At 43.4% G+C, this 27164-nt stretch overlaps 2 protein-coding genes across 2 annotated transcripts in view; one reads left to right on the top strand and one right to left on the bottom strand.

The window, feature by feature from the left end:
* The window catches only part of zmynd12 (zinc finger, MYND-type containing 12), a 29962-nt gene extending 13527 nt beyond the window's left edge, over positions 1-16435 (bottom strand). Inside the window, exons 1-6 of the mRNA XM_067970569.1 lie at positions 16296-16435; positions 12562-12703; positions 10154-10325; positions 4246-4415; positions 2504-2626; positions 530-656 (exon numbers count right to left, since the gene is read on the bottom strand). Of these exons, the coding sequence (XP_067826670.1) occupies positions 530-656; positions 2504-2626; positions 4246-4415; positions 10154-10325; positions 12562-12703; positions 16296-16411 (850 nt within the window). The 5' untranslated portion in view covers positions 16412-16435. The remainder of the gene's footprint in view (positions 1-529; positions 657-2503; positions 2627-4245; positions 4416-10153; positions 10326-12561; positions 12704-16295) is intronic.
* Positions 16436-16708: 273 nt separating this feature from the next.
* Positions 16709-21270, top strand: ppcs (phosphopantothenoylcysteine synthetase). Its single transcript, XM_067970570.1, has 3 exons — positions 16709-17287; positions 19792-19895; positions 20246-21270. Exons 1-3 carry the CDS (start codon positions 16759-16761, stop codon positions 20576-20578), a joined length of 966 nt encoding a protein of 321 aa, XP_067826671.1. The 5' UTR covers positions 16709-16758; the 3' UTR covers positions 20579-21270.
* The last annotated feature ends 5894 nt before the right edge of the window (positions 21271-27164 follow it).

Genomic DNA, 27164 nt, shown 5'->3' with positions numbered 1-27164 from the left:
ATTAGCAATACTACCTGTTTATTATTCTCTGGACATTTCACACGCATGATTAGCCAAGGCTGGCCTTCAGAATCCTCACTTCTTAGATTTTTTACTACACTGAAACACCTGAACACTCTGAACACCTCTACCAGACATCTGGGCGCCTGTCCAACAATTAACACTACACTCTCAGGCCATCCTACTCTTAACTTCTCGGTCTGATACGTCTGCGTGGCCAGAGTGTGATAGAATCCAATTTAACCCTTACCGCTATCACAGCTACCCTACCTATATGCTGCTGACTATTCTACCTAGCTTACTGATGTTTCTTGCGTGCACCAAAACAACATGGAGCACTTTTGTTCATCGCTCGGACTGTCAGTAATTATTCTGAATTGCTGAGGACAATTTTTGATTATATGTGGAGAGAATTTGAACAAACTCCCGATTCCAACCTCTTTTGTTGGAGGGATTGCCCTTAAGTGTAAATACTCTCTGGTGTGTGGCTGGTTTTACTTCCTGCCCAATCATGTTGTAGGGCACTAACCGAAAACATCTTCCAAATCTGGGACACTGCTGCCGGGGTCTGGTGAACTGATGCCCGCTTTCCACAGCGTTTTTTGTATCTCCGTCTCAACCAGCTCACCCAGGTAAGCGTTCCAGATATTGGTCACCTGCATTGAACATATTAATCAAAATGCTGTTTAAATACCTATATTTATTTTAAAACTTTTCTTTGTTTGCTAAACAATAAATTTACAAGCCTAATTTGTGTACATGTTTCATTATGTTACAAAAAAAATGCTTCTCAGTGACTCCTGCTGCACAGAATCCCAATGTGCAGAATTCCAATGGACTGAACCTGTCCCTTTTATATTTCTGATCCAAACACAAAATGTCACCAATTACATTGTTCCCTGGGAATTTATGCGCTCATCACAATCTGGGATTTTGGTTTCCCATTTTAGGCATCCAGTGTGCACGACAGGCACTCGCCGATCACATTTAGCATGGTTAGATATAGATTAAAGCTTTATCTGCCCTGCTCCATCGAGCACTCCCAGATCAGGTACAGAACAAATAAAGCTCCTTCTACTCTACCTCCACCCCAGCTTCAGAAAAGTTTCCCGACCTGTACCAGTGTGACGTTTTCCATTGACTGCACCAGTATCTCGCTCTCCATCAGAAAGCATAACATTTTTTCTTGAATTCAGAGAATTTACTGGTAGTAAAATTTAAATATTGAATATGGCTTAAGAATTAAATGAATGTGTTCTGGTGCCTCAGTGGAATTAATGCACTATCTGGTGCTGGTATAGCTCTGTGTTGTTAGCACATTTCATCTGGGATAATATAGAGTGCCACAATTGGTATCACTGACCCTTGGCTGGGTGGGGGGAAAGGGGAGGAGTTAATCTGAGTTTCTGCTCGATCGCTGTTGGAAAGTGTATGTGAATATCAGGTGAGGGCAAGATTGAACATAAGAAACAGGAGCAGGAGTAGGCCATACAGCCCCTCGAACCTGCTCCACCATTCAATAAGATCATCGCTGAATGTCGACCTCAACTCCACTTTCCCGCCCAATCCCCACAGCCGTTGATTCCCCTATACTCCAAAAATCTATCTATCTCAGCCTTGAACATATTCAACGATTAATCATCCATAGCCCTCTGGGGTAGAGAATTCCAGAGATTCACAACCCTCTGAGTGAAGAAATTCCTCCTCATCACAGTCTTAAATGGCTGCCCCCTTATCCTGAGATTATGCCCCCGAGTTCTAGACTCTCCAGCCAGGGGAAACCATCTCTCAGCATCGACCCTGTCAAGCCCCCTCAGAACCTTGTATGTTTCAATGAGATCACCTCTCATTCTTCTAAACACCAGAGAGTATAGGCCCATTCTACTCGATCTCTCCTCATAGGACAACCCTCTCATCCCAGGAATCAATCTAGTGAACCTTGGCTTTGGATTGCCTTTAGCTTTGACACCCTCTATGGTTGAATAGTTGCCTATGCTCACTGTCCAAGCTTACAGCTTCCCTTAGCAGAGGGGTCAATGACCAAGGGGCATAGATTTAAAGTAATTGGTAGAAGGATTAGAGGGGAGCTGAAAAGTTTTTTCACCCAGAGGGTGGTAGGGATTTGGAACTCACTGCCTGAAAGGGGGTAGAGGCAGAAACCCTCAACTCATTTAAAAAGTACTTGGACGTGCACATGAAATGCCGTAACCTACAGGGTTACCGACCAAGTGCTGTAAAGTGGGATTAAGCTGGATAGCTCTTTTTTGGCCTGCATGAACACGATGGGCCGAATGGCGGCCTCCTGTGCCTTAACTTTCTATGATTCTACATGAAAAATGACAAGTTTGGCAAGGTACCAGAGAGTGACTAGCGCCCCCATGGAGCTGTGCTCTTGCACAAGTCAACACCCTCAGGCAAAGAGAGAAAATTGACAGTAAAAATTAAAACTTTTATTTGTAGTGAAGGTGTTGATCATGCTGGGGTGTGTGATACTGATGCTTACCTCCGTGTACAGTGAGTCTGCTATGTCCATCTTTTCCAGTCTGTAAAACACATTGGCCATGTGGAAATACCCACCAGCTGTGTGGATATCGAATGCGCTATACACCTCAGTAGCATGGTAAATCTGTCAAAAATAAATTCCTGTACTTAGTGTCTTTAAAATGGGAAATGAGGCATCTTTCACAATGCAGGACCCATCCATCATTGTGTGTTTTATTTTAAATGAGCATTAAAGGTAACAATATTGCATAGATGAAAAGCAGAAATATATTCAATGATATTTTCTGTCTGACTGTTGGGTTGAAATGGCAGTGGACAAGCAGAATGACTCATGATCGTGACACAATTCCAGATGTTTTGTTTGAAAAATCATCCAGCCTGTGTCAGTTAAAAGGAGTGTACGTATTGTTTGATGTGTATAGATGTATCGTACACCAAGCCTGATTATTTGCCCCCTACCTTAGTGTATATGTGCACAAAGACCCTGTCTACCTTGCACTTCTCTGAATGCACACATCAGATATGATGACATATAATGAGGGGGAAAAAAGTATGTTGTTGGAACTTGTACAAGTCAAGACACACTTGACCTGAATAAATTAATGTCAGGACCCAGGTGATAAAGGAATATCACATATGACAACATTGTAGGAACATTCCAGTTGCATGTTTTGAGGGTGAACAGGCACCAGGAAGGGCCAGAACCACATTTATAATAGGATCAGAGGATTGGCATGGAAGGGAAAGGAAGACACTGAAGAATGATGTGAGAAAGAAAACACTGGTGTTTAACAGGGTAGGGAGTGAGACTTGGAGACAGATCAAGCAAGACAGACATTGAGATACATGGCAATGGCCATAGATAAGGGAGAGCCATGCTACATAAAGAAAATACTTGCATTTACACAGCGCCTTTCACAACCTCAGGACGTCCCAAAGTGCAGCTAATGAAATACTTTAAGTGTAGTCACTGTTGTAATATAGGAAACAAGGCAGCCAAATTGCGCACAGCAAAGTCCCACAAACAGCAATGTAATAAAAACCAGACAATCTGTTTTTTAGTGATGTTGGTTAAGGGTTAAATATTGGCCAGGTCACTGGGGAGAACTCCCCTGCTCTTCTTCAAAATAGTGCCAAAGGATCGTTTACGTCCCCCTGAGGGGGCAGGTAGGGCCTCGGTTTAATGTCTCATTCGAAAGACGGTACCTCCGCCAGTGCAGTACTGGAGTGTCAGCCTAGATTTTGTGCTCGTCTCTGGGGTGGGACTTGAACCCACAACCTTCTGACCCAGAAGTGTGAGTGTCTACCACTGAGCCACAGCACAGGGATCCTACAGTACAAAAAAGTGCTTAAATATGGGATGGAAATGTTGACAGGAAGCAAGTAAGAGTTTGGCGTCAGCAATTCTCTCAACCAGTCAAAGATGAAGTTTGTATTCCCTGTCATGATCTAATCCCTGCTGCCACTTTCCGTCTAGGTTCACACTTGGCTGAGGAGCCAGAGCAATAGTCCCAGAACCCCATATCCCAGCAAGTGTCAGCATTTTTAGAATGGAGGAGGGAAAAAAATAACAGAAAATAAGTAATGTGTGTGTGTGTGTGTGTGTGTGTCTATATATATATATATATATATATATATAAAATTAAAATTCCAAAACTCAAAGTCCATTCAGTTCATCACACACAAAAGCCTAGCTAAACATTGTGCTGTTCTCTGTCATCCCCTTCCCTCTCGCCTACTTACATCATCAGCGAAGTACCACAATGCTTTCTGATTGTCACATTTGGCTGAATACAGGAGGCCCAGGTTTCGGTACAATTTGTATTGAATGGCAGTAACACACTCTGTGGTCCTCATCACTGTCCATTGAGCCTGAGAGAGGTATTCTTCTGCTTCCTCTAACTGCCCAAGGCCTGAGCAACATTCAGCACACAAAAAGGTTAAATTACTGACTGATCATTAATACATCAAACCGTAAAAATATAAATACACCTCCCCTGATATCTTGGTCAGTAAAGGTATTATTAGATGTACCACTAAGCCGTGCAGAGTAGGAGGTCTCAGATTTCTCTGGTCTGCTGAGTGAGAAGGTCTCAGCTGGTCACAACAGATCTCCCCACTCCCGATTACTATGTAGTGACTCTTGCCAGAAAGTGTGCACTTTTGGATGTTAGGTGATGTTGGTATCAGGTTCAGCTGTGATGCCCCCACAGTCAAATAGCCTGCTGGTACTAACTGTCTGGGCTCATACATGAAGAATAGCCACTTTGGTGAGGTACTGGAGGAATGCTGGCATCAGTGAAAGGGCCATACTAAGACCTCAGAAATCCCATTGTATCCCGTTCAGGAGCAAAACGTGGCTGTTGGTGCCCAAGTCTGTGCGAATAACAGAACAAAGTTTTGAATAATGATCAGAAAGCGCTTGGCAATGCGTGGTATTGTAAAGTAGTATAAGAAAGTGCATCTCCACCATTCAACGTCTGTCAATTGATTACCTGAAAATTAATGCTCAGCTAAGGGGTTAAATTTCCTCAGATTTCTCCCGCTCAGCACTGCGACTGAAAGTTTGTCGAGAAACCTATTTACGCCTGTAAACGGGGTTTCCACTGAAGTTATGATGGCGGAGCAGAAGAAGCCCCGAGGAAATTCACCCCCAAGGAATTGTGAAAACGAGCAGAAAAGACTATTGAGGCATTACATTTTTAAAAAAGCTTTCTTTCAATAAAAGTATGACTCACTGTGGAACCCAATGGGTAATGATGAAAATGGAAGCACCAGGCTGAAAATGGGAAAACCACTGGCGCTGAGACTACTAAATTCACTCCTTATATCATTGAGCAGATACACTGACTATCCACAGCAACAAATCACATTGTAGAGATTGGGAAAATAATGAGGTAAGATCGTTACTGACAGTAGTTGATATCACCCAGACCCACCCGCACACCAAAGAAAACCAATTACGGCACCCTCCATTAAACAAAGATTTCCCAGAGAGCATTTTGAAAGCTCCTCTATGGAGGTTGAATTTCATCCCCCTCTCAGCACCCCAGTGAAAAAGAAAGAAAGACTTGTATTTATAGAGCACCTTTCACGGTATCCCAAAGCGCTTTACAACCAATGAAGTACTTTTAAAGTGTAGTCACCGTTGTAGGAAACATGGCAGCTAATTTGCACACAGTAAGGTCCCACAAACAGCAATGTGATAATGACCAGATAATCTGTTTTAGTGATGTTGGTTGAGGCATAAATATTGACAAAGACACCAGGGAGAATCCACTGCTCAGCTTCGAAATAGTGCCACGGGATCTTTTACGTCCACCTGAGCGGGCAGATGCGGCCTCGGTTTAACATCTCATCCGAAAGACAGCACCTCTGACGGTGCTGGACTCCCTCAGTACTGCACTGAAGTATCAGCCTGGATTATGTGCTCAAGTCTTTGGAGTGGGACTTAAACCCATGACCTTCTGACTGCGAGGCGAGAGTGCTACCAACTGAGCCACAGCTGTCACTGATGAGCAGGGATCATTAATCCCTCCACCTCACTCAGCAGATCAGCACCAACACCCTCACCCCACAGAGCAGAGATTTCAGCATCCCCAAAAACCAGACATGAAAAATCAGATGCCCAAGAATGTACTCAACTGATAAATTATCAATAACAAAGGAGTGGAAGCCTGCAAACCAGAGCAGTAACCAACTGACCTTCTATACTAACCAAGGTAAAAAAAAACTCCAAGTGAACAGGAAATCCTCCATACTTTCTCCTCACATGTTCAGCAGAGATTGATAGTGACCCCCTTCAACCCCCACAAAGCCCAGTACCCCTTCCCCTCCCTTCAGCTGAAACAACATGCCTCTTTCAGCCCCTTGCCTGAATACAACTCAGTGCCACCCAGACCAGAGCTGAAAATCTACCTTCTGTAACAACCCTTCCAAATGTGAAGAAAAACGTAACCCCCACCCCCACCACCCAAAGATGGAATTGGGCCCTGGCACAGTGCAGATCCCCTCACCCTCTGCCCTCCTCCTCTCCATTTCTCCCCTCCCCTTGCCCTCCTCCCCCTCCTGGGTCCCTTGCTGTTTGTGGTCTACATTAATGACTTGGATATGAATGTAAAAGGTATGATCAGTAAGTTCGCTGATGATACAAAAATTGGTAGGGTGGTAAATAGCGAGGAGGATAGCCTCAGTTTGCAGGACGATATAGATGGGTTGGTCAGATGGGCGGAACAGTGGCAAATGGAATTTAACCCGGAAAAGTGCGAGGTGATGCACTTTGGAGGGACTAACAAGGCAAGGGAATACACAATGAATGGGAGGACCCTAGGCAAGACAGAGGGTCAGAGGGATCTTGGTGTGCAAGTTCACAGATCCCTGAAGGCGGCGGAACAGGTAGATAAGGTGGTAAAGAAGGCATATGGGATACTTGCCTTTATTAGCCGAGGCATAGAATATAAGAGCAAGGAGGTTATGATGGAGCTGTATAAAACACTGGTTAGGCCACAGCTGGAGTACTGTGTGCAGTTCTGGTCGCCACACTACAGGAAGGATGTGATCGCTTTGGAGAGGGTGCAGAGGAGATTCACCAGGATGTTACCAGGGCTGGAGCGCTTCAGCTATGAAGAGAGACTGGGAAGATTGGGTTTGTTTTCCTTGGAGCAGAGGAGGCTGAGGGGGGACATGATTGAGGTGTACAAAATTATGAGGGGCACAGATAGGATGGATACTAAGGAGCTTTTTCCCTTCGTTGAGGGTACTATAACAAGGGGACATAGATTCAAGGTAAAAGGCGGGAGGTTTAGAGGGGATTTGAGAAAGAACTTTTTCACCCAGAGGGTGGTTAGAGTCTGGAACTCACTGCCTGAAAGGGTTGTGGAGGCAGGAACCCTCACAACATTCAAGAAGCATTTGGATGAGCACTTGAAATGCCATAGCATACAAGGCTACGGACCAAATGCTGGAATATGGGATTAGAGTAGACAGGGCTGATGGCCGGCGCGGACACGATGGGCCGAAGGGCCTCTATCCGTGCTGTATAACTCTATGACTCTATGACTCTATTCTGCTCCTTGCCCCCAACCATGATGAAATGGGCACTGTTTATTGTCTTCTGTTGCTCACTCTCCTTCACCCCCACCTGTCCATGGGAAAAGCATTATAAATATATCAACATTTAACTGTAGTACCAGTTACACTTGTAGGTGGCAGAGAAATAGAAGTTTTCAATGTTAAATGTCAGATAACATTATTTGCTAATAGCTGATCATGTACTGAGATTTAATCTTAAAATAAATCCAAGGGTCGGTGTGGAGCAACCTGTACTTTTAGAAACTCCACTGAGATAGACAGCAGCCATGCTGATAAAGGAAATGTGAAGGAAGGTAAGAAGTGAAGAGTAGAAGAAAATTGGAAACTTCTTTAAAATTTGTTGCCCCTGTAAGGGAATGACAAATGATTGTTAATTGTTCCTAGTGTACTCTGTGTAAGTAGAATGCAGAAACAAAATTTATTGTTGATTTCAGTGGTGCAAAGTAGGACACTTTCCCATTTCTGCTGTTCAACAGACAGAGAAGACTCTGGTCCTTGTTTTTATATTTTTAAGTTATATTTTATATATTAAAGTTGTTTTTGTTTCCGTTGATATTTCTTATGACACACACTGTTCCTTAGTGAGATGGCAGATCGTAGGAAGTGTGTCCTTAACAAACTGTTTCCTTATAGCTGCACAGGGTACTGCCAGAGGGCTTAGAGCAGGCCGTGCACTCATTCCCTTGGGGACAGACACCCAGTGGGACATAGAGATACCAATGAGGAGAAAATCGAAGGTGCACACCCTGCACTGAGGAGTAAATACCCTCATTAACAACCAAGTATAATATTGATATAACACTGCATATTCTCCCTTTGAATGATTGAACAATATATTGGTTTATAGAACATAGGAGATAGGAACAGGAGAAGCCTTTCAGCCCCTTGAGCTAGTTACATCGAAACAGCAGCACAGAAACACGCTATTCGGCCTAACTGGTCTATGCTGGCCTTTATGCTCCACACGAGCCTCCTCCCTTCCTACTTCACCTAACCCTATCATGATACTCTTCTGTTCCTTTCTCCCTCATGTGCTTATCTAGCTTCTCCTTAAATGTATCTATGCAATTTGCCTCAACTACTCCTTGTGGTAGTGCATTCCACATTCTTACCACTCTTTGGGTAAAGAAATTTCTTCTGAATTCCCTATTGGATTTATTAGTGACTATTTTATATTTATGACGTCTAGTTTTGGACTCCCCCACAAGTGGAAACATTTTTTCTACGTCTTCCCTATTATCTTAAAGACCTCTATCAGGTCACCCCTCAGCCTTCTCTTTTCGAGAGAAAATTGCTGTTCAGCCATTCAATTAGATTATGGCTCATTTATAAGATAACTCCATCTACCCGCCTTCGTTCCGTAACCTTTAATACCCTAGCCTAACAAAAATCTATCAATCTCAGTTTTGAAATTTTCAATTGACCACTAGCCTCAACAGCTTTTTGGGGGGGGGGGGGAAAGAGTTCCAGATTTCCACTACCCTTTGTGTGAAGAAGTGTTATCACCCTTGAACGGCCTAATTTTAAGGTTATTTTTTAAAAAAATTTTATTCGTTCACGGGATGTGGGCGTCGCTGGCAAGGCCGGCATTTATTGCCCATCCCTAATTGCCCTTGAGAAGGTGGTGGTGAGCCGCCTTCTTGAACCGCTGCAGTCCGTGTGGTGACGGTTCTCCCACAGTGCTGTTAGGAAGGGAGTTCCAGAATTTTGACCCAGCGACAATGAAGGAACGGCGATATATTTCCAAGTCGGGATGGTGTGTGACTTGGAGGGGAACGTGCAGGTGGTGTTGTTCCCATGCGCCTGCTGCCCTTGTCCTTCTAGGTGGTAGAGGTCGCGGGTTTGGGAGGTGCTGTCGAAGAAGCCTTGGCGAGTTGCTGCAGTGCATCCTGTGGATGGTGCACACTGCAGCCACAGTGCGCCGGTGGTGAAGGAAGTGAATGTTTAGGGTGGTGGATGGGGTGCCAATCAAGCGGGCTGCTTTATCTTGGATGGTGTCGAGCTTCTTGTTCTGGACTGACCCACCAGAGGAAATAGTTTCTCTCCATCTACCCTATCAACTCCTTTAATCATCTTAAACAGATCACTCCTTAATCTTCTATACTCAAGGGAATGCAAGTCTAGTCTATGCAACCTGTCCTCATAATTTAACCCTTTTAGCCCAGTTATCATTCTGGTGAATCTGCATTGCACCCCCGCCCCCCCCCCCCCCCCCCGACTAAGGCCAATATATCCTTCCTAAGCTGTGGTGCCCAGAACTACAGCACCATAAATGGAGTCTAACCAGAGCTTTATATAACTGGAACATAAACTCCACCCCTTTGAGATAAAGGCCAACATTCCATTAGCCTTCTAAATTATTTTTTGTACCTGTCCACTAGCTCTCTACTCCTCAATTCCTAGCATCGCACCATTTAGAAAATACTCTGATCTATCTTTCTTAGGTCCAAAATGGATGACCTCACACAGTTTATGCTGACACATTTTAATAATTGTGCAGTTCCACACACAGGTGACAAGCCCCCCTATAACACACTGCAGGCTCATGAGACATTCTTACCAATACTGGCCTCTGCCAAGAGTAATTGAGATGGCACTAGCTCAGCAGAGGCGCTGCCATAAACAGCGGTCGCAAAGCGCAGAGACTGCAAGGCTCCAGGAATAGCTTCCTCGTGTTTACCCTCGAAAAGAAGTTTCTGGGCCACCGTCCGTGTCAGATCAATGAGGTGTTTCTGTAAAACAGCAAAAGCAATAGACAAATGTCAAGCATCAACAATAAATGTTGAGTTTTTTTTGTTCAAAGGAATTACTCTAGCGTAGCAGCCAGTTAATAGAATTACTGACAGGTACCAGGCACAGGACAGCTGTACTTGTTTGTTTGTTCCAATCTTACCACCTCGTCCCTGAAGGCTCTTTTATGTACACAGCATAGCAGCACACCATTACCTCACCAAGTGCCATTCTTCATGTGTAAGCCTAGATGATAGTGAGTGTTGGAAGGCTATTCAACTTTTGTTAATGTACTCATCTGTTCTCAGGATACCGTTTTATAAAGGAATTTGACATTTATTTTCAAAGGGTTTGGGTGTCAGTCCCTTAATACCACTAATCCCATCTCCTATCATCTGCATCAAGGTGAGAAATGGCACTTTTCTACCTGGAGCAAGCTCAGGTCAGCATGGGTAAGATGCAGAGTAAAGTTCCTTTTCCACAACTGCATTAAGCCCTTCCAGGAAGAGATATAGCACTGGGTAAATGCAAAGTTCCCTATACACTGCTCAAATAAAGAGCCAGAAATGCAGTTTTAGAAGCAAACCCTCCACTACAATGTGACAATTTTCATTTCTCGCACCTACCATCCTTGTTACTTTTCCAAGGGAAGAGGACAAGAGATAGTTTTGTGATGTGAATTGGCATATATTAGGAGCTGGGCTGGGACACAAACTCAGTTCATGTAGGACCTAGTTGGCCATTTCTATCACATCAGTTTGAGCTAGATTCAAACCTAGGTTCCTGCCTCTAGTGAATTAAATAAACAGAAACTACAGGAATAGAGAAATTGGAAAAATACTTTAGTTTCAAGCCATTTGGTGTAAAGCCCGTATAAAATGGGTGTAAGCAGCTGAACTACCTGGAAACTTCTGCGCAGCCTTTAAGAAAGACATTTGAGCCTGTACTCTTCAACAGCTGACTTGGGGACAACCAGGTAAAAAAGGAGGAACAGTGCTTGGCTCTTTCACTTCATTCTCAAATAGCTTCAATGCACATCTTAATATTTTTACTGTACTTTTACAGAATAATGACCACTCAAGCAGCATCTGTACCCAGAGGGCAGCTGGGCAAGGCCCCATCCAGAAGAAGAACATAATACTTTACAAATGTAGACCTCCAAGCCCTCTTGCTTCTGCTATTTCTACTTCTTAATAAATCGGATTTGTGGTTTATAGCTTAAGATGTACCGTCTATCATACAGTATTTTTTTCCCATCTGTTGAAGAGGTCTGGAGAGCATGAAGTATCATACCGTATTCAGTGAGCTTGTCAGCAGGATAAGAACTTTACTGTTCACTCTAGACACACTACCTCTCATTACTTCACACATAAGGTCACATTTTGGTTCATAGGAAGCTTACCTGTGGATGCGGCCCTTTGTGCTGGGCACTTTTTTTAAGCTCTACTTAATCTGGCTAAAACTCAGTCCTCCCTCTCCACAAACAGCACAGCAGATTATTGTCGAGAGTGCAGTGTGCCTCTGTTCCATAGTAGTGATCTAGTTGATTGATTGGTTTTGTTTCTAAATTGATTCCGGTATTTCTATTCAGAACATTCTGTGTTCGCCAGAGTTGCCTATTGAGAATTGGGGGGAGGGGGAATTGATATCACTAAGGATCCATATTCCCTCTGTAAAGCCCAATGCACACGATGGAAGGTAAGGAATGACATCATCTCTGGGGTTCGTTCATAGTGGCATTTGATCTGTCCATTACCAACCGTTGTTATTTTTAAAATATAATTTTGAATACTTACCAATGACTCAGTTGGTAAAGGCACTGTCCAGTGTGGTGCTGAGAGATATAGACCAGCAAGATCCTAGGTTCAATCCCCAGTCTGTGCTGAATTAGATGATAGCAGGAAGGATAGGAATGGGAGTACTAAACTTCACCTTGGCACCCTGAGTTAAGGAGGGAAAAAAGTCAGCCAGGGTTTCTACTCCAGATCACAATCCAGTGACCCTCCTGCTGTAGATGTGCAAATATGGACCTCAGGATTTGACTTGGCTGTGCTAACCCCATGGTCAAAATCCTGCAAACTTTCACTGTCTAGGATCACATATGAAGAATGGTACCAAACGGCTGCTAGTTTCCATGAAACTATATCCCCTGTATGAGTCAGTGCCTTCAGGAGACGACAGGAGAAAATTGGAGCAAGAAAAATAACTGAATAAATACGAAAGCTGCTCAGTGTTCACCTGTCTCTGCACCATTTGCTCCTCACTGTGTTCTCTCTCTTTCGCAGAGCTGAGGAATGACGGTGCTGTCCGGATTGGAATCAGGAGCTGGCAAATCTTCTCATGGATTCCATTCCAGTCTGCCTCTTGGTGCGCTAAGTCACTGAGAGAAGACAATTACATATTCTTGATAGGTCATCCTTAAAAAAACAGCATACACATGCTGGCACAGCCTGATAGATGCAAATGTATTGTACATCGAGTGAAAGTACCTGCTTTTATATAGTGTTTTAGCACACCTCTTAGAAATGTCCCAAAGCACATCCCATATAATAAATTACTTTGCAGTAGTCACTGTTACTTTGTAATTAATTGCAGCAGCTTAGGGCCTAGGCAGCTGAAGGCATTGCCATCAACGGTGAAGCAGCAAAAGGCCAGAATTGGAGGAGCACACAGAATTCGGAGGGTTATAATGCCGGAGGAGGTTACAGAGATAGGGAGGGGCAAGGGAGGGATTTGAAAACAAGGATGAGAAATTTTAAATCGAGGCATTGCCAGACCGGGAGCCAATGCAGATCAGCGAGCATAGGTGTGATGGGTGAACAGGACTTGGTGTGAGTTAGGATACGGGTAGCAAAGTTTTGGAATGAGCTCAAATTTACAGAGGGTGCATGGTGAGAGGCCGGCCAGGAGAACATTGGAATAGTCAAGTCTAGAGGTAGCAAAGGCATGGATGAGGGTTTCACTAGCAGATGAGCTGAGGTAGGGGTGGAGATGAGTGATTTTATGGACGTGAAAGTAGGCAGCGATTTGGTGATGGAGAGGATATGGATAAAAAGCTTCTATTAAATCTCAACAACAATACAGCACCTTTAACATAGAAAAACGTCCCAAGGTGCTTCATTGAGGCATAAAGAAAAAATGGACACCGAGCTAAAGAAGATATATTAGGAGGGGTGACTAAATGCTTGGTCAAAGTGTGGGTTTTAAAAGGGTCTTAAAGGAGGCCAGAGAGATGGAGAGGCAGAGAGGTTTAGGGAGGGAATTCCAGAGTATGGAGCTAGGCAGCTGAAGGTGTGAAGGGAGACGGCTGCACAAGAGGTCAGAGTCAGTGGAACGGAGAGTTTGGGCGGGGCGTTATAGTGCAGAAGGAAGTTAAAGTTTTATGGAAGGGTGCAGCCATGGAGGGATTTAAACATAAAGCTGAGAATTTTAAATTTAAATTGATGGGGAACTGGGAGCCAACATAGGTAATGAACACAGGAGGTGATGGTTGAGTAGGACTTGCTGTGGGATAGGATACGGGCAGCAGAGTTTTGGATGAGCTGAACTTTACAGAGGGTGAAGGGTGGGTAGCTAGAAAGAAAAGCATTGTAATGGTTAAGTCTGGATGATACAACAGCACGAATGAGGGTTTCAACAGTAGATGGGCTGAGGTAGGAGCTTGGCAGGCAATGTTACGAAGGTGGAGTAAGCAATCTTTGTGATGGAGAGAATATAGAGTCAAGCTCAGCTTGAGGTCATAGAGGATGTTGAGACTGTGAACAATCTGGTTCAGCCTGAGACAGTGACCAGGGAGGGGGATGGAATTGGTAGTGAGGATACAGAGTTTGCAGTAGGAGCTTCAATGTTCCCAATGTTTAGCTGGAGGAAATTGCAGCTCATCTAAGACTGGACGTCGGACAAGCAGTTTGACAGAATAGAGGCAGTGGAGAGGTTGAATGAGGTGATAGAGAAGTAGAGCTGGGTGTCATCAGCATATATGTGAAAGCTAACCCCATGTCTGCAGATGATGTTGCCAAAGGGTGGCATATAAATGAGAAAGAGGAGGGGGGCATGGATGGATATTGAGAGATTGCTGAGATGACAGTGCGAGAATGGAAAGAGAAGCTGTTGGTAGAGATGCTCTGGCAAAATTAGATAGGTAAGAGTGGAGTCAAGTGAGGGTGGACCCATCAAACTGGAGAACATAGGAGAGGTGTTGGAGGAGGATGGTACGGTCTTCCGTGTCAAAGGCTGCAGAGAGATTGAGGAGGGTTAATGCACCACGGTCATACTGTGGGATTCTGTGGGAGGGGCAGAAAACTAATTGGAGAAAATAAATCAGAGAGTTGTGGAAGAGATGGGCATGGATTTGGGAGTCAACAATACATTCAAGTACTTCAGAGAGGAAAGGAAGGTTGGAGCTTGGACAGTAGTTTGCAAACGTAGAGGGTGGGTTTTTTGAGAGAGGTGATGATGGTGGTTTTGAATGGAAGGAGGCACCATTTACAATGTCAGTTGGCATGGTAACCAGGAGGGGAAGTTGGGTGGTCAGTGGTTTAATGGGAATGCGGTCCAGGGAGCAGAAGGTGGATCTCACAGATGAGATGAGCTTGTAGAGGATGTGATGGGAGATAGGTGAGAAACCAGAGAGAGAAAAACAGGGTTCAGAGCTAGGGTAAATGGGTCTTGGGGGAGGCTTGCTAGAGAATGATGGTCTCTAGCTTGGTGACAAAGAAATTCATGAGCTCTTCACGGGTTGTTAGAGGGGAGAATGATGGGGGCAGGGAAGAGGAGTTTAAAGAGGTGTTTGGTAGTGGAGAAAAGAAGCCAGGTTGATCCTAGAATAATAGTGGGTGGTTTTAGCAGAGGACCCCATGGCCTGTCACTAACAATTGTCACCTCTGTACTCACAACCAGCGGCACATTCAATATATCCCACCTCAAAAAGGTTCTATATGTTTAAAAGGCCTTGTGATTCATCTCACTTTTTCTAAAACCCCAATTTACTCTTCTGGCTGCAGTAGAGCTCCAGAGAAGCCTTCCTTAGGGAGCGAGCTTAGATTGCTTCCCCCCTCCCCCTGCACGACTGATTTTCTTAATTATTTCTCTATTTCTTAGTTTTGTTATTTCTGCCTCTTTTTAGAGGAAAGTATTAAAATCTTGCTCAGAAAACAAAGCTGCACAATGGATAAAATGGTGGCACTGCTTTCAAAATAGGATTTTGCAAATGTGATCAAAGCCAGCAGTCGACCTGACTGCACTTAAAGCAGCTCATTTCTTAAAAAACACAAAACATAAGCACTGTTTACTCTTCAGTTTTAATTCATCATCTGACTCAATTAAAACTTCCTTCTTCAGCAACCAATGGACTGACTAAAGTCAATTTGAGCTCTATGATAAGAAAAGTTTTTCCATAATTGTGAGAGTGAAACGTTACCTGTGATGCCACTGGCAACGTTATGATATTTCATCTATGGATGTCTTCATAAACCTGTTATGAGTGCACTACAAAGTACAGATGGTTGAAGGATAACAGTGCAGCATGGACAGTTTTACTTTCAGTAAAGTTCCATATGTTTAAATGGCACTGTATTTCACTTTTTTGCTCCAATTCATTTCCCTTCTTTCCAGGACACCATTCTTACAGTCCCTCGGGAACTCACGTAAATGGCCAGTCTTCCAACCTAGACAGTGAATGTCACCTGGGAGAAAAGGGAGGGTGGCATCAAAATCGAACCAAAACCTATCCTCACCCTGTCCACACATGTGCACTTCCCCGTGGAGGCGTGAGAATCTTGGCTGGTTTTGAAATATCCATTTCCCCCACTTATTTATCTGTCTTATGGTTAGTTATTAACGTTTTCAATTGAATGTGCCATTGACAAAGAAAACATCAGAACTGGAGCCACAACCGTACCGTCTGCCCTTGTCCTTACTCAGCTCCTTGGCTGGTTTTAGGTTTGGCAAAAGAAGGGTAGCTCTTTACTCACCAGTAATAAGTGACCCTGCACTGGGAGCACATAATATAAGCGGTTTTTTGGCACATCTCACACTCCAGTTTGACCCCTTTGGGATTAGCAAGCGGATAAATAGCAGAACTGAGCATCTTGGTGTCCAGGAACGTAAGTCCTCACTTGAAAACCTCTCTCAGCCCCTCAAGTGTTGCGGTTGCTAGGGACTTATGGTTCGTTGTTAAGGACTCTGACTTCTGAACCCACAGCCTGCTGCACTTCTTAGTACTTCCCCCAACAAACATATCAAACCACAGATAGAAACTAAAAATACATGAATAGAAAAATCTAAATATTTAAATATCAAAGTGTCCTTTGTGTGTCATTTTTAAAAAAAATTGGCAATTATTGACTGAGGCATGAGAACTATTCTTCATGCTGGGCGCAGTGGCGTGGGCGGACGGATCAGTATCCGGACGCTAATTTGAGGGGACCAGTTGTCATGGCGGCGGCGGAGAGCGAGCCGGAGTGGAGCGGCTTTTTCTCGGACTGCGTGCCGCCGCCCAATGCGGACATCTCGTCCCGGGCCATGGCCGAGTTCGCGGTGCGGCACGCCAAGCAAGGCCGCAGGGTGGTACTGGTGACCTCGGGTGGCACCAAAGTGCCGCTGGAATCGCGAACTGTCCGCTTCCTAGACAACTTCAGTAGCGGCTGGCGCGGCGCCGTGTCTGCTGAGTACTTCCTAGGCCTCGGCTACGCCGTGGTTTTCCTGCACCGCCACCGCTCGCTCTACCCTTTCTCCCGGCGCTACTCCGGCCTCAACATGCTGGATGCACTGAGGGCCGTGCCCGAAGTCGAAACCACCTGCTGGCGGGTGGAAGCCGACCAGGCAGCGCTGCCGGACATCGTACCGGTGCTGCAGCGCTACATGGCCGTGCGAGAGGCCGGCCTGCTCCTGCCCGTGGAATTCAGCACCTTATCCGACTATCTATACCTGCTGAGAGCGGCGGCGCAGGCGCTCAACCCCATCGGTAGGCAAATTATCATACTCATTTAACGTTTAATGTATTCAAACTCTTCAGAAGTTTTAAGGGCTGTTTAATATTGACAGCGTTACGAAAATTTCAGTGAAGTGTAAGGGTGGGTGTGCGAAATTTTCAAATGTAAAATACGTATTGTATATTTTGAACAGAATCTGTAACTGGGAAGGAGAGTGGCAACTGATGGGTGTAAAGTTTTGCACACAGGATGGTAAAAATGGATGCCATATGTACTCCATTACTGATGTTGAATAGCTAAGAGTAAAGTTGAAAAAGATTGGGGTATTAGCCCAGTCACTGTATAGTGCTTTGATCAGACTGTATTTTGAGTAATGTGCCCAGTTCTGTTCACTGAGAAACAAGGGAGACATTCAAGCCCTGGAGGCAGCTCACAGAAAAGCCACAAGACTGATCTCTTGGATCAGTGGACTGAGTTACAAGGAAATACTGGAGCCTCAAAAGGAGGATAGAAAAGGTAAATCTGAACACGAGTGCAAGCTAAACTATTATAGTATGGCAAAGGGCACAGATTCGAGTTAGTTAAAGGCAAATTTAGGACTGACGTCACTAGGTTCTTCGCACAAATAGTGTTTAATAAGTGTAATGGACTTCTGGGTAGTGTCGTAGGCAAAAACTTTGGAATAATTTACTAAACATGTTGTCATGGGGGAGTCAGGTCTGTAGGTTCTTTCTGGATGGGCTTTCCTCATCTGTATCTATCTTCTGAGTGTGTAAATAATCCACTTGAACTGTGGAAAACAGCCAGCAGCACAATTATAGATTCTGTCCTTCCAACTTGGGTTGTCTGAAGAATATTTTTTTGAGCTGTGTAGTGCTGGTGGTTACAAGCCCGATGGGAGTGGGACAGTTTGAGGTGTTAAATTAAAAGTGCGTTAAGCATTAAATTATATTGGTCAATGTGTGTACTATTTCAATTCAAGTCTCCCAATGCACTGTATTTATACATGGGGAGGAAGTGCTACTGCATGTCACTTGTCACATGAGGTGCAAAGGACATGAAGTTTTCCTGTTGTGTTGTATTTTGATGTGAAGTACATATCTGCCTTTTGAATGTTTTGCGAAGAAATGTTTCCCAAACTTCAACAGCTGCTAATGGCTTCTATGTGCAAGGAATCCTACATCTATTTTCTGACTCTTGAGAAACCCCCTTATGTTTTGTGTCAGCTGCCCTGTATAAGCTGTTACAATAATTGTTTGTCTTCCCTATGAAAGATTTGCATTTATATAGCATCTTTCATGACCTCAGAAAGTCGGAAAGCGCTTTACAGCCAGGAAACGCAGCAGCCAATTTGCACACTGCGAGGTCCCACAAACTGCAATGTGACAATGACCAGATAATCTGTTTTTTTCTTAGTGGTGTTGGTTGAGGAATTAATATTGGCCAGGACACCAGGGAGAACTCTTCTGCTCTTCTTTGAAGTAGTGCCATGGGATCTTTTATGTTCACCTGAGAGGGCCTCGGTTTAACGTCTTGACTGAAACACGACACCTCAGACAGTGCAGCACTCCCTCAGCACGGGACTGTCAGTCTAGATTTTGTGCTCAAGTCTCTGGAGTGGACTTGAATCCATAACCTTCTGACTCAGAGGCGAGCATGCTACCACTGAGCCACAGCTAACATACTATAGGGTAATGTTTAGAGGGTGAGTTTTTTTGGACAGGCCTAGTTCCTGTAACAACTCTCAGGATGGAAGAAAGTTTCCACTGTGGGGTTTAGGTTTGCAGACTTTAACATTTTCATAGACCAATTGGTAACTGTCATTAAACCTTATTTGAAACCTAGCGGATTGTCTTAAGGCATATACCAGAGAATAATGGTACTTGAAAAAAAAATGCAGTCTGGTCCAAATTAGATAAATGTTTGACTGGAAGCTGTTTGCTATATTCAGATTTGCATATGGAGTATTATGTTCTGCACACAATTATATAAACTGGGAGATTAACTTTCATAGGGTGTTCATTGTATTGAAAATACATTTAGCCTCATTAGCGGATGCAATGTTATTTTAGTTCAGTCACTTCATTCCAGCCAGAAGTGATTGAAAATTTTTACTTTGCTATATACATTTTTTCAGTTTTTGGTGTCGAGGCCAGGTATCCAGTCATTGAGGTAGGAAAGGTGGAGTGATGCTGAAAAAGAGAGGGGCAGGTAGAGAACAAATTTTAGTTTCTGTTTATTCTACTGAATAAAGAATAATTTCTATACTACTGGGCTCGATAGTAGGATTTACAAGTCAAATTACTCACTAGTCGGGAAAATCTATTGTAAGGAATCTTACACCACCAGGTTATAGTCCAACAAAAACTGTTGGGACTATAACCTGGTGTTGTAAGATTCCTTACATTTGTCCACCCCAGTCCATCACTGGCATCTCCACATCAGGGAAAATCTATTGGATAACTTAAGTGTGTGGTGTATATCTACAGGGTATGGTATTATCAAGCAAGTAATTTGTAACTGTTTTGTTCTGCAGGACCAAAAGCCATGTTCTACCTCGCAGCAGCTGTATCTGATTTCTTCATTCCGGCCTCTGAGATGCCAGAACACAAAATCCAGTCTGGTGTTAGCCCTCTGCAGGTGAGTGAGAGTCGGACTACCCTTGGAGCGCAGTGTAATCTGAGATGTCTTGTTTAAACATGAGTGGGAAGTCCTCCCATCCCCATGCGCTCTGGGTAAAACTGACAGTTTGGTATAAATTTTTGCAATTTTTAATTTTCAGTTGGAACTGGGTTGAGATTGTCCTGTTTAAATATATTTTTAAAAGTTACATTTCTTAAGATTTTTCAATAAAAGCCAGAACACCTGAACAATGAGTGTTCTTGGGAAAGTGTTGCAAATGTAGTGGAAGGCACAATGTTTTATGTATATATGATGTAAGCTTTGCTTCCTTTATTGGTTTATTGAATGTCAGTGATTTTGATTTTTAGATAACTATGCAAATGGTTCCCAAGATGCTTTCCCCCCTCGTGAAGGACTGGGCTCCTCAGGCATTTGTCACATCCTTCAAGTTGGAGACTGATCCCTCACAGCTGGTTGCCAGAGCACGTAAAGCTTTAGCAACTTACAGACATCAGGTTGTGGTTGCCAATGCCCTTGAAACGCGGCGAGTGTTTGTTGTCATAGTAACCGAGGACTCTCAGATTGACCTGGCGCTTTCAGAGAACGAAATAAAGCAACACCATGAAATCGAAGAGAAGATTGTGAAACACTTGAGTGAATGTCACACTAATTTTATAGAAAAGAGCAAACATCCTGAATGAATAGGTATTTATCTCAAGATTAGAGATGAGTTATTGAGGAATAATTGTATGACAAAGGATTATGATCTGTTGGAATGTTAGTTTTTTTTTTAAAAAAAGAAACCGTACAAATGTGAACAAAGTCAGCTGGGATATCTGGCATTGTGCTTAATATAGGTTTTTTTTTAAAAAAACACTAATATATATAGTCTGGGCTAAATCTAAAACTCTGACTGCATTAAAATTTCCTCCTTGAGTCATCAGTGGACTGATAAAAGGAAACATTGAGCTATGTGCTATTTCATACTTGTAATGGGAAGTAAGCAGAACTTTCCCACGAATGTCAGCGGCACATAACTGCACCATGGTGTGATTTTTATCTATTCAATCTCTGGTTGTCTTTTGAAATAGTTCTGGTGCAGCATAGGGTGGTTAAAGGATTAAATAATTACAGCTGGATGGAGCTTTTACTTTTGGTAATATTTCACGGTTCTGGCTAGGGTCAAAATACTCCAGTGTCATTGGAATAGGGCAATTTTTTTTTATCAATGTAGTTGATGAATTCAATGGATAATGCAAGCTGTGGACAAACTCGGAGAATGTTGGATTACAGGTTTCACAAATATATGCCAATCAGAGAAAGTTGTAGAGATTGCTGACTGAATACAATGGATATCTTGATCCTAACTTGAAATAAAATGCAATGATGTACATTAAGTATTCTTTGCCATTTGTAACTTCTCTCCTTTGCTAATTATATACTGCCACTCCACATCAACAGTACACTTACAGGGATAAGACACAAGTTGTAGTAAGTGTTCATTCAATTCAGAAGGGTTGGATTAAACCATCCCTACACATTCACTGCTTTTCTTTCCTCCTCTCCTGGAGGTGCTGATTCTTGCTCAGGACACAGCCACCCTCAATTCTTTGAGAGCCTAAAAAGTGAACGGTGGCAGCCAAGTCCAATCCTTTATTTGCCTAAAGTTCATACAGACACTTACCTCTAAGACTCCCTGAAATCAATTATGACACTGCCACTGCAGCCGTGGCTGAGTAAGCAGGAATTGACCCTGAAACCTTCTGGGCTGTACGTCTATATCAGCACTGACCAATGGTTGAACTTGTGACCTTCCTGGTCTGTATGGCTCACTGCATTTACCACTGAACCAACAAGACAATGAACAAAGTTTACTGTTAGAGAAATACTACTATCCCTTCATGTGAAACGTGCAAGCTTAGGAGAAACCAATGAAAATAGGAGAGCAACATTAACTGTTTAGCAATGGTATACAGGACCAAAAATTTGATATTTTTAGCAAAAGGATCTATTAGTTTTTAGGATTCAAGGTGGGAATTTGCCGACACTCAAACTTTACATTTTAGATATATCTTTGTTAGGTGAAGTGTAAATAGCTTCCTACTGTTCAAAACATTGGCTATATTTTCTATTGTTGAAGTAAGTTAGGTATGTTATAGAATGATGCTGTAAACATGGTAAATTTAATTTCAGTAATCAATGTGAATCCAAGTACACTTAATCATTAAATGAGATAAGTTACAAATTACAGTCTGTTAATTCACATTTAGATCTACCCCCTACATTGGTAGGAATGAGTCTTTAAGCCTTCATGATAGCTTAGTTGGTAAAGTGAGTGCAACTGAGCTCCTGACCTGTGTTGAAAAGTTGATTTGAGTCAGGATGCCAATTGGGGTACGGTAGCATAGTGGTTATGTTACTAGACTAGTACTCCAGAGGCCTGGACTAATATTCTAGAGTCATGAGTTCAAATCCCGCCACAGCAGCTGGGGAATTTAAATTCAATTAATTAAATAAAAATCTGGAATAAAAAAAACTAGTATCAGTAATGGTGGCCATGAAACTATCAGATTGTTGTAGAAACCCATCTGGTTCACTAATGCCCTTTAGGGATGGAAACCTGCTGTCCTTACCCGGTCTGGCCTATATGTGACTCCAGACCCACAGCAATGTGGTTGATTCTTAATTGCCCTCTGAAATGGCCGAGCAAGCCACTCAGTTGTTCAAGGCGGGGGCTCACCACCATCTTCTCAAGGGCAATTAGGGATGGGCAATAAATGCTGGCCCTGCCGATGACGCCCACATCCCATGAACGAATAATAAAAAAATACCCCTAACGTGGAAGAGTAAAAACTAGTTAGGATTTCTGCTCCTTATTGTGATCCAACAACTCCTTCTGAAAAGTGCATTGACTCAAGTGAGGACAAAACTGGGCATAGCTATTACCTCAACTATTGAGTTCAAGATTGGGAATTAACTGATTATAAATCTCATGAGCTCCACTTTCAATGATTAGGGTATCATTTAAACCATGCTATATTAGAATCATAGAAGTTTACAACATGGAAACAGGCCCTTCGGCCCAACATGTCCATGTCGCCCAGTTTATACCACTAAGCTAGTCCCAATTGCCTGCACTTGGCCCATATCCCTCTCTACCCATCTTACCCATGTAACTGTCCAAATGCTTTTTAAAAGACAAAATTGTACCCGCCTCTACTACTGCCTCTGGCAGCTCGTTCCAGATACTCACCACCCTTTGAGTGAAAAAATTGCCCCTCTGGACCCTTTTGTATCTCTCCCCTCTCACCTTAAATCTATGTCCCCTCGTTATAGACTCCCCTACCTTTGGGAAAAGATTTTGACTATCTACCTTATCTATGCCCCTCATTATTTTATAGACTTCTATAAGATCACCCCGAAACCTCCTACTCTCCAGGGAAAAAAGTCACAGTCTATCTAACCTCTCCCTATAAGTCAAACCATCAAGTCCCGGTAGCATCCTAGTAAATCTTTTCTGCACTCTTTCTAGTTTAATAATATCCTTTCTATAATAGGGTGACTAGAACTGTACACAGTATTCCAAGTGTGGCCTTACTAATGTCTTGTACAACTTCAACAAGACATCCCAACTCCTGTATTCAATGTTCTGACCATTGAAACCAAGCATGCCGAATGCCTTCTTCACCAACCAATCGACCTGTGACTCCACTTTCAAGGAGCTATGAACCTGTACTCCTAGATCTCTTTGTTCTATAACTCTCCCCAACGCCCTACCATTAACGGAGCAGGTCTTGGTCCGATTCGATCTACCAAAATGCATCACCTCACATTTATCTAAATTAAACTCCATCTGCCATTCATCGGCCCACTGGCCCAATTTATCAAGATCCCGTTGCAATCCAAGATAACCTTCACTGTCCACAATGCCACCAATCTTGGTGTCATCTGCAAACTTACTAACCATTCCTCCTAAATTCTCATCCAAATCATTACTATAAATAACAAATAACAGCAGACCAAGCACCGATCCCTGAGGCACACCGCTGGTCACAGGCCTCCACAGTCTGAAAAACAACCCTCTACAACCACCCTCTGTCTTCTGTCGTCAAGCCAATTTTGTATCCAATTGGCTACCTCACCTTGGATCCCGTGAGATTTAACCTTATGTAACAACCTACCATGCGGTACCTTGTCAAAGGCTTTGCTAAAGTCCATGTAGACCACGTCTATTGCACAGCCCTCATCTATCTTCTTGGTTACCCCTTCAAAAAACTCAATCAAATTCGAGAGACATGATTTTCCTCTCACAAAACCATGCTGACTGTTCCTAATCAGTCCCTGCCTCTCCAAATGCCTGTAGATCTTGTCTCTCAGAATACCCTCTAACAACTTACCCACTACAGATGTCAGGCTCACTGGTCTGTAGTTCCCAGGCTTTTCCCTGCTGCCCTTCTTAAACAAAGGCACAACATTTGCTACCCTCCAATCTTCAGGCACCTCACCTGTAGCTGTCGATGATTCAAATATCTCTGCTAGGGGACCCGCAATTTCCTCCCTAACCTCCCATAACGTCCTGGGATACATTTCATCAGGTCCCGGAGATTTATCTACCTTGATGCGCGTTAAGACTTCCAGCACCTCCCTCTCTGTAATATGTACACTCCTCAAGACATCACTATTTATTTCCCCAAGTTCCCTAACATCCATGCCTTTCTCAGCCGTAAATGCCGATGTGAAATATTCATTCAGGATCTCACCCATCTCTTGTGGTTCCGCACATAGATGACCTTGTTGATCCTTAAGAGGCCCTACTCTCTCCCTAGTTACTCTTTTGCCCTTTATGTACTTGTAGAAGCTCTTTGGATTCTCCTTTGCCTTATCTGCCAAAGCAATCTCATGTCCCCTTTTTGCCCTCCTGATTTCTCTCTTAACTCTACTCCGGCAATCTCTATACTCTTCAAGGGATCCACTTGATCCCAGCTGTCTATGCATGTCATATGCCTCCTTCTTCTTTCTGACTAGGGCCTCAATCTCCCGAGTCATCCAAGGTTCCCTACTTCTACCAGCCTTGCCCTTCACTTTATAAGGAATGTGCTTACCCTGAACCCTGGTTAACACACTTTTGAAAGCCTCCCACTTACCAGACGTCCCTTTGCCTGCCAACAGACTCTCCCAATCAACTTCTGAAAGTTCCTGTCTAATACCATCAAAATTGGCCTTTCCCCAATTTAGAATTTTAACTTTTGGGCCAGACCTATCATTCTCCATAGCTATCTTAAAACTAATGGAATTATGATCACTGGTCCCAAAGTGATCCCTCACTAACACTTCTGTCACCTGCCCTTCCTTATTTCCCAAGAGGAGGTCAAGTTTTGCCCCCTCTCTAGTCGGGCCATCCACATACTGAATGAGAAATTCCTCCTGAATACACTCAACAAATTTCTCTCCATCCAAGCCCCTAATGCTATGGCTGTACCAGTCAATGTTGGGAAAGTTAAAGTCCCCCACTATTACCACCCTATTTTTCTTGCAGCTGTCTGTAATCTCCTTACATATTTGCTCTCAATTACTGTTGTTGTCATTCTTAATTCTCTATAAGAGTTTTCTGTTCTTTATAATGAAGGCAGAGTATTAGGATATGCAGCATTTTTAGTTGGACAAGTGACTCCACAAAGTAAGCTGGGAAAGTAAGCTGTGAGGAGGACACAAAGAGTCTGCAAAGAGATATAGACAGATTAAGTGAAAAGGCAAGAAGGTGGCAGATGGAGTATAATGTGGGGAAATGTGAGGTTATTCACTTTGGTAGGAAGAATAGAAAAACAGAATATTTTTTAAATGGTGAGAAACTATTAAATGTTGGTGTTCAGAGAGACTTGGGTGTCCTCGTACAAGAAACACAAAATGCAGGTACAGCAGGCAATTAGGAAAGCAAATGGCATGTTGGCCTTTATTGCAAGGGGGTTGGAGTACAAGAGTAAGGAAGTCTCACTACAGTTGTACAGGGCTTTAGTGAGACTGCACCTGGCGTACAGTTTTGGTCTCCGTATCTAAGGAAGGATATACTTGCCTTGGAAGCGGTACAACTAAGGTTCACTAGATTAATTCCTGGGAGGAGAGGGTTGTCCTATGAGGAGAGATTGAATAGAATGAGCTTATTCTCTCTGGAGTTTAGAAGAATGAGAGGTGATCTCATTGAAACTCAAGATTATTAGGGGGCTTGACAGGGTAGATGCTGACAGATTGTTTCCCCGGCTAGAGAGTCTAGAACTAGGGGGCAGAGTCGCAGGATAAGCGGTCGGCCAGTCAAGACTGAGATGAAGAGGAATTTTTTCACGCAGAGGGTTGTGAATCTTTGGAATTCTCTAGCCCAGAGGGCTGTGGATGCTGAGTCAAGGAAGAGATGGATAGATATTTGGACTCTAGGGGAATCAAGGGATATGGGGATCAGACGGGCAAGTGGAGTTGAGGTTGAAGATCAGCCATAATCTGATTGAATGGAGGAGCAGGCTCGAGGGGCTGTATGGCCTACTCCTGCTATTTCTTGTTATGTTAAAGCAGTCACTCGCAGCACAGCACTGAAGCCCCATTAGGAACAGCAATCAGCCCCTATAACATTCAGGCAGCACAAAAGCTGCACAGTAACATAACTCAACAAACAAAGTTATTACTCAATTTGAAGAATGGTAAACAGCAATTGACTGACATCTTTCTCCTTCACCTCCTCAAACAACTGCCAGGTGTACAAATGTCTTTGTGGCAATTTGCTTCGGAATGCCCATCACTCTGCGGCACAGTACATTTCTACACTAAACTTTGTCCTCTATTTTGATGGAGGTGTTAACCAGTTTAACATAAATAGGTTGATGCCTCCATTAAAACAGCAGACTAAGAAATGATGGGTGAGTCAAAAGCAAAATACTGCAGATGCTGGAAATCTGAAATCATAGAATCATAGAAGTTTACAACATGGAAACAGGCCCTTCGGCCCAACATGTCCATGTCGCCCAGTTTATACCACTAAGCTAGTCCCAATTGCCTGCACTTGGCCCATATCCCTCTCTACCCATCTTACCCATGTAACTGTCCAAATGCTTTTTAAAAGACAAAATTGTACCCGCCTCTACTGCTGCCTCTGGCAGCTCGTTCCAGACACTCACCACCCTTTGAGTGAAAAAATTGCCCCTCTGGACCCTTTTGTATCTCTCCCCTCTCACCTTAAATCTATGCCCCCTCGTTATAGACTCCCCTACCTTTGAGAAAAGATTTTGACTATCTACCTTTTCT

The sequence above is a fragment of the Heptranchias perlo genome, chromosome 32 (genome assembly GCF_035084215.1).
Source record: "Heptranchias perlo isolate sHepPer1 chromosome 32, sHepPer1.hap1, whole genome shotgun sequence".
NCBI lineage: Eukaryota > Metazoa > Chordata > Chondrichthyes > Hexanchiformes > Hexanchidae > Heptranchias > Heptranchias perlo.
Note: the sequence above shows the minus strand (reverse complement) of the source record. Positions and strands in the feature narration are given on the sequence as shown.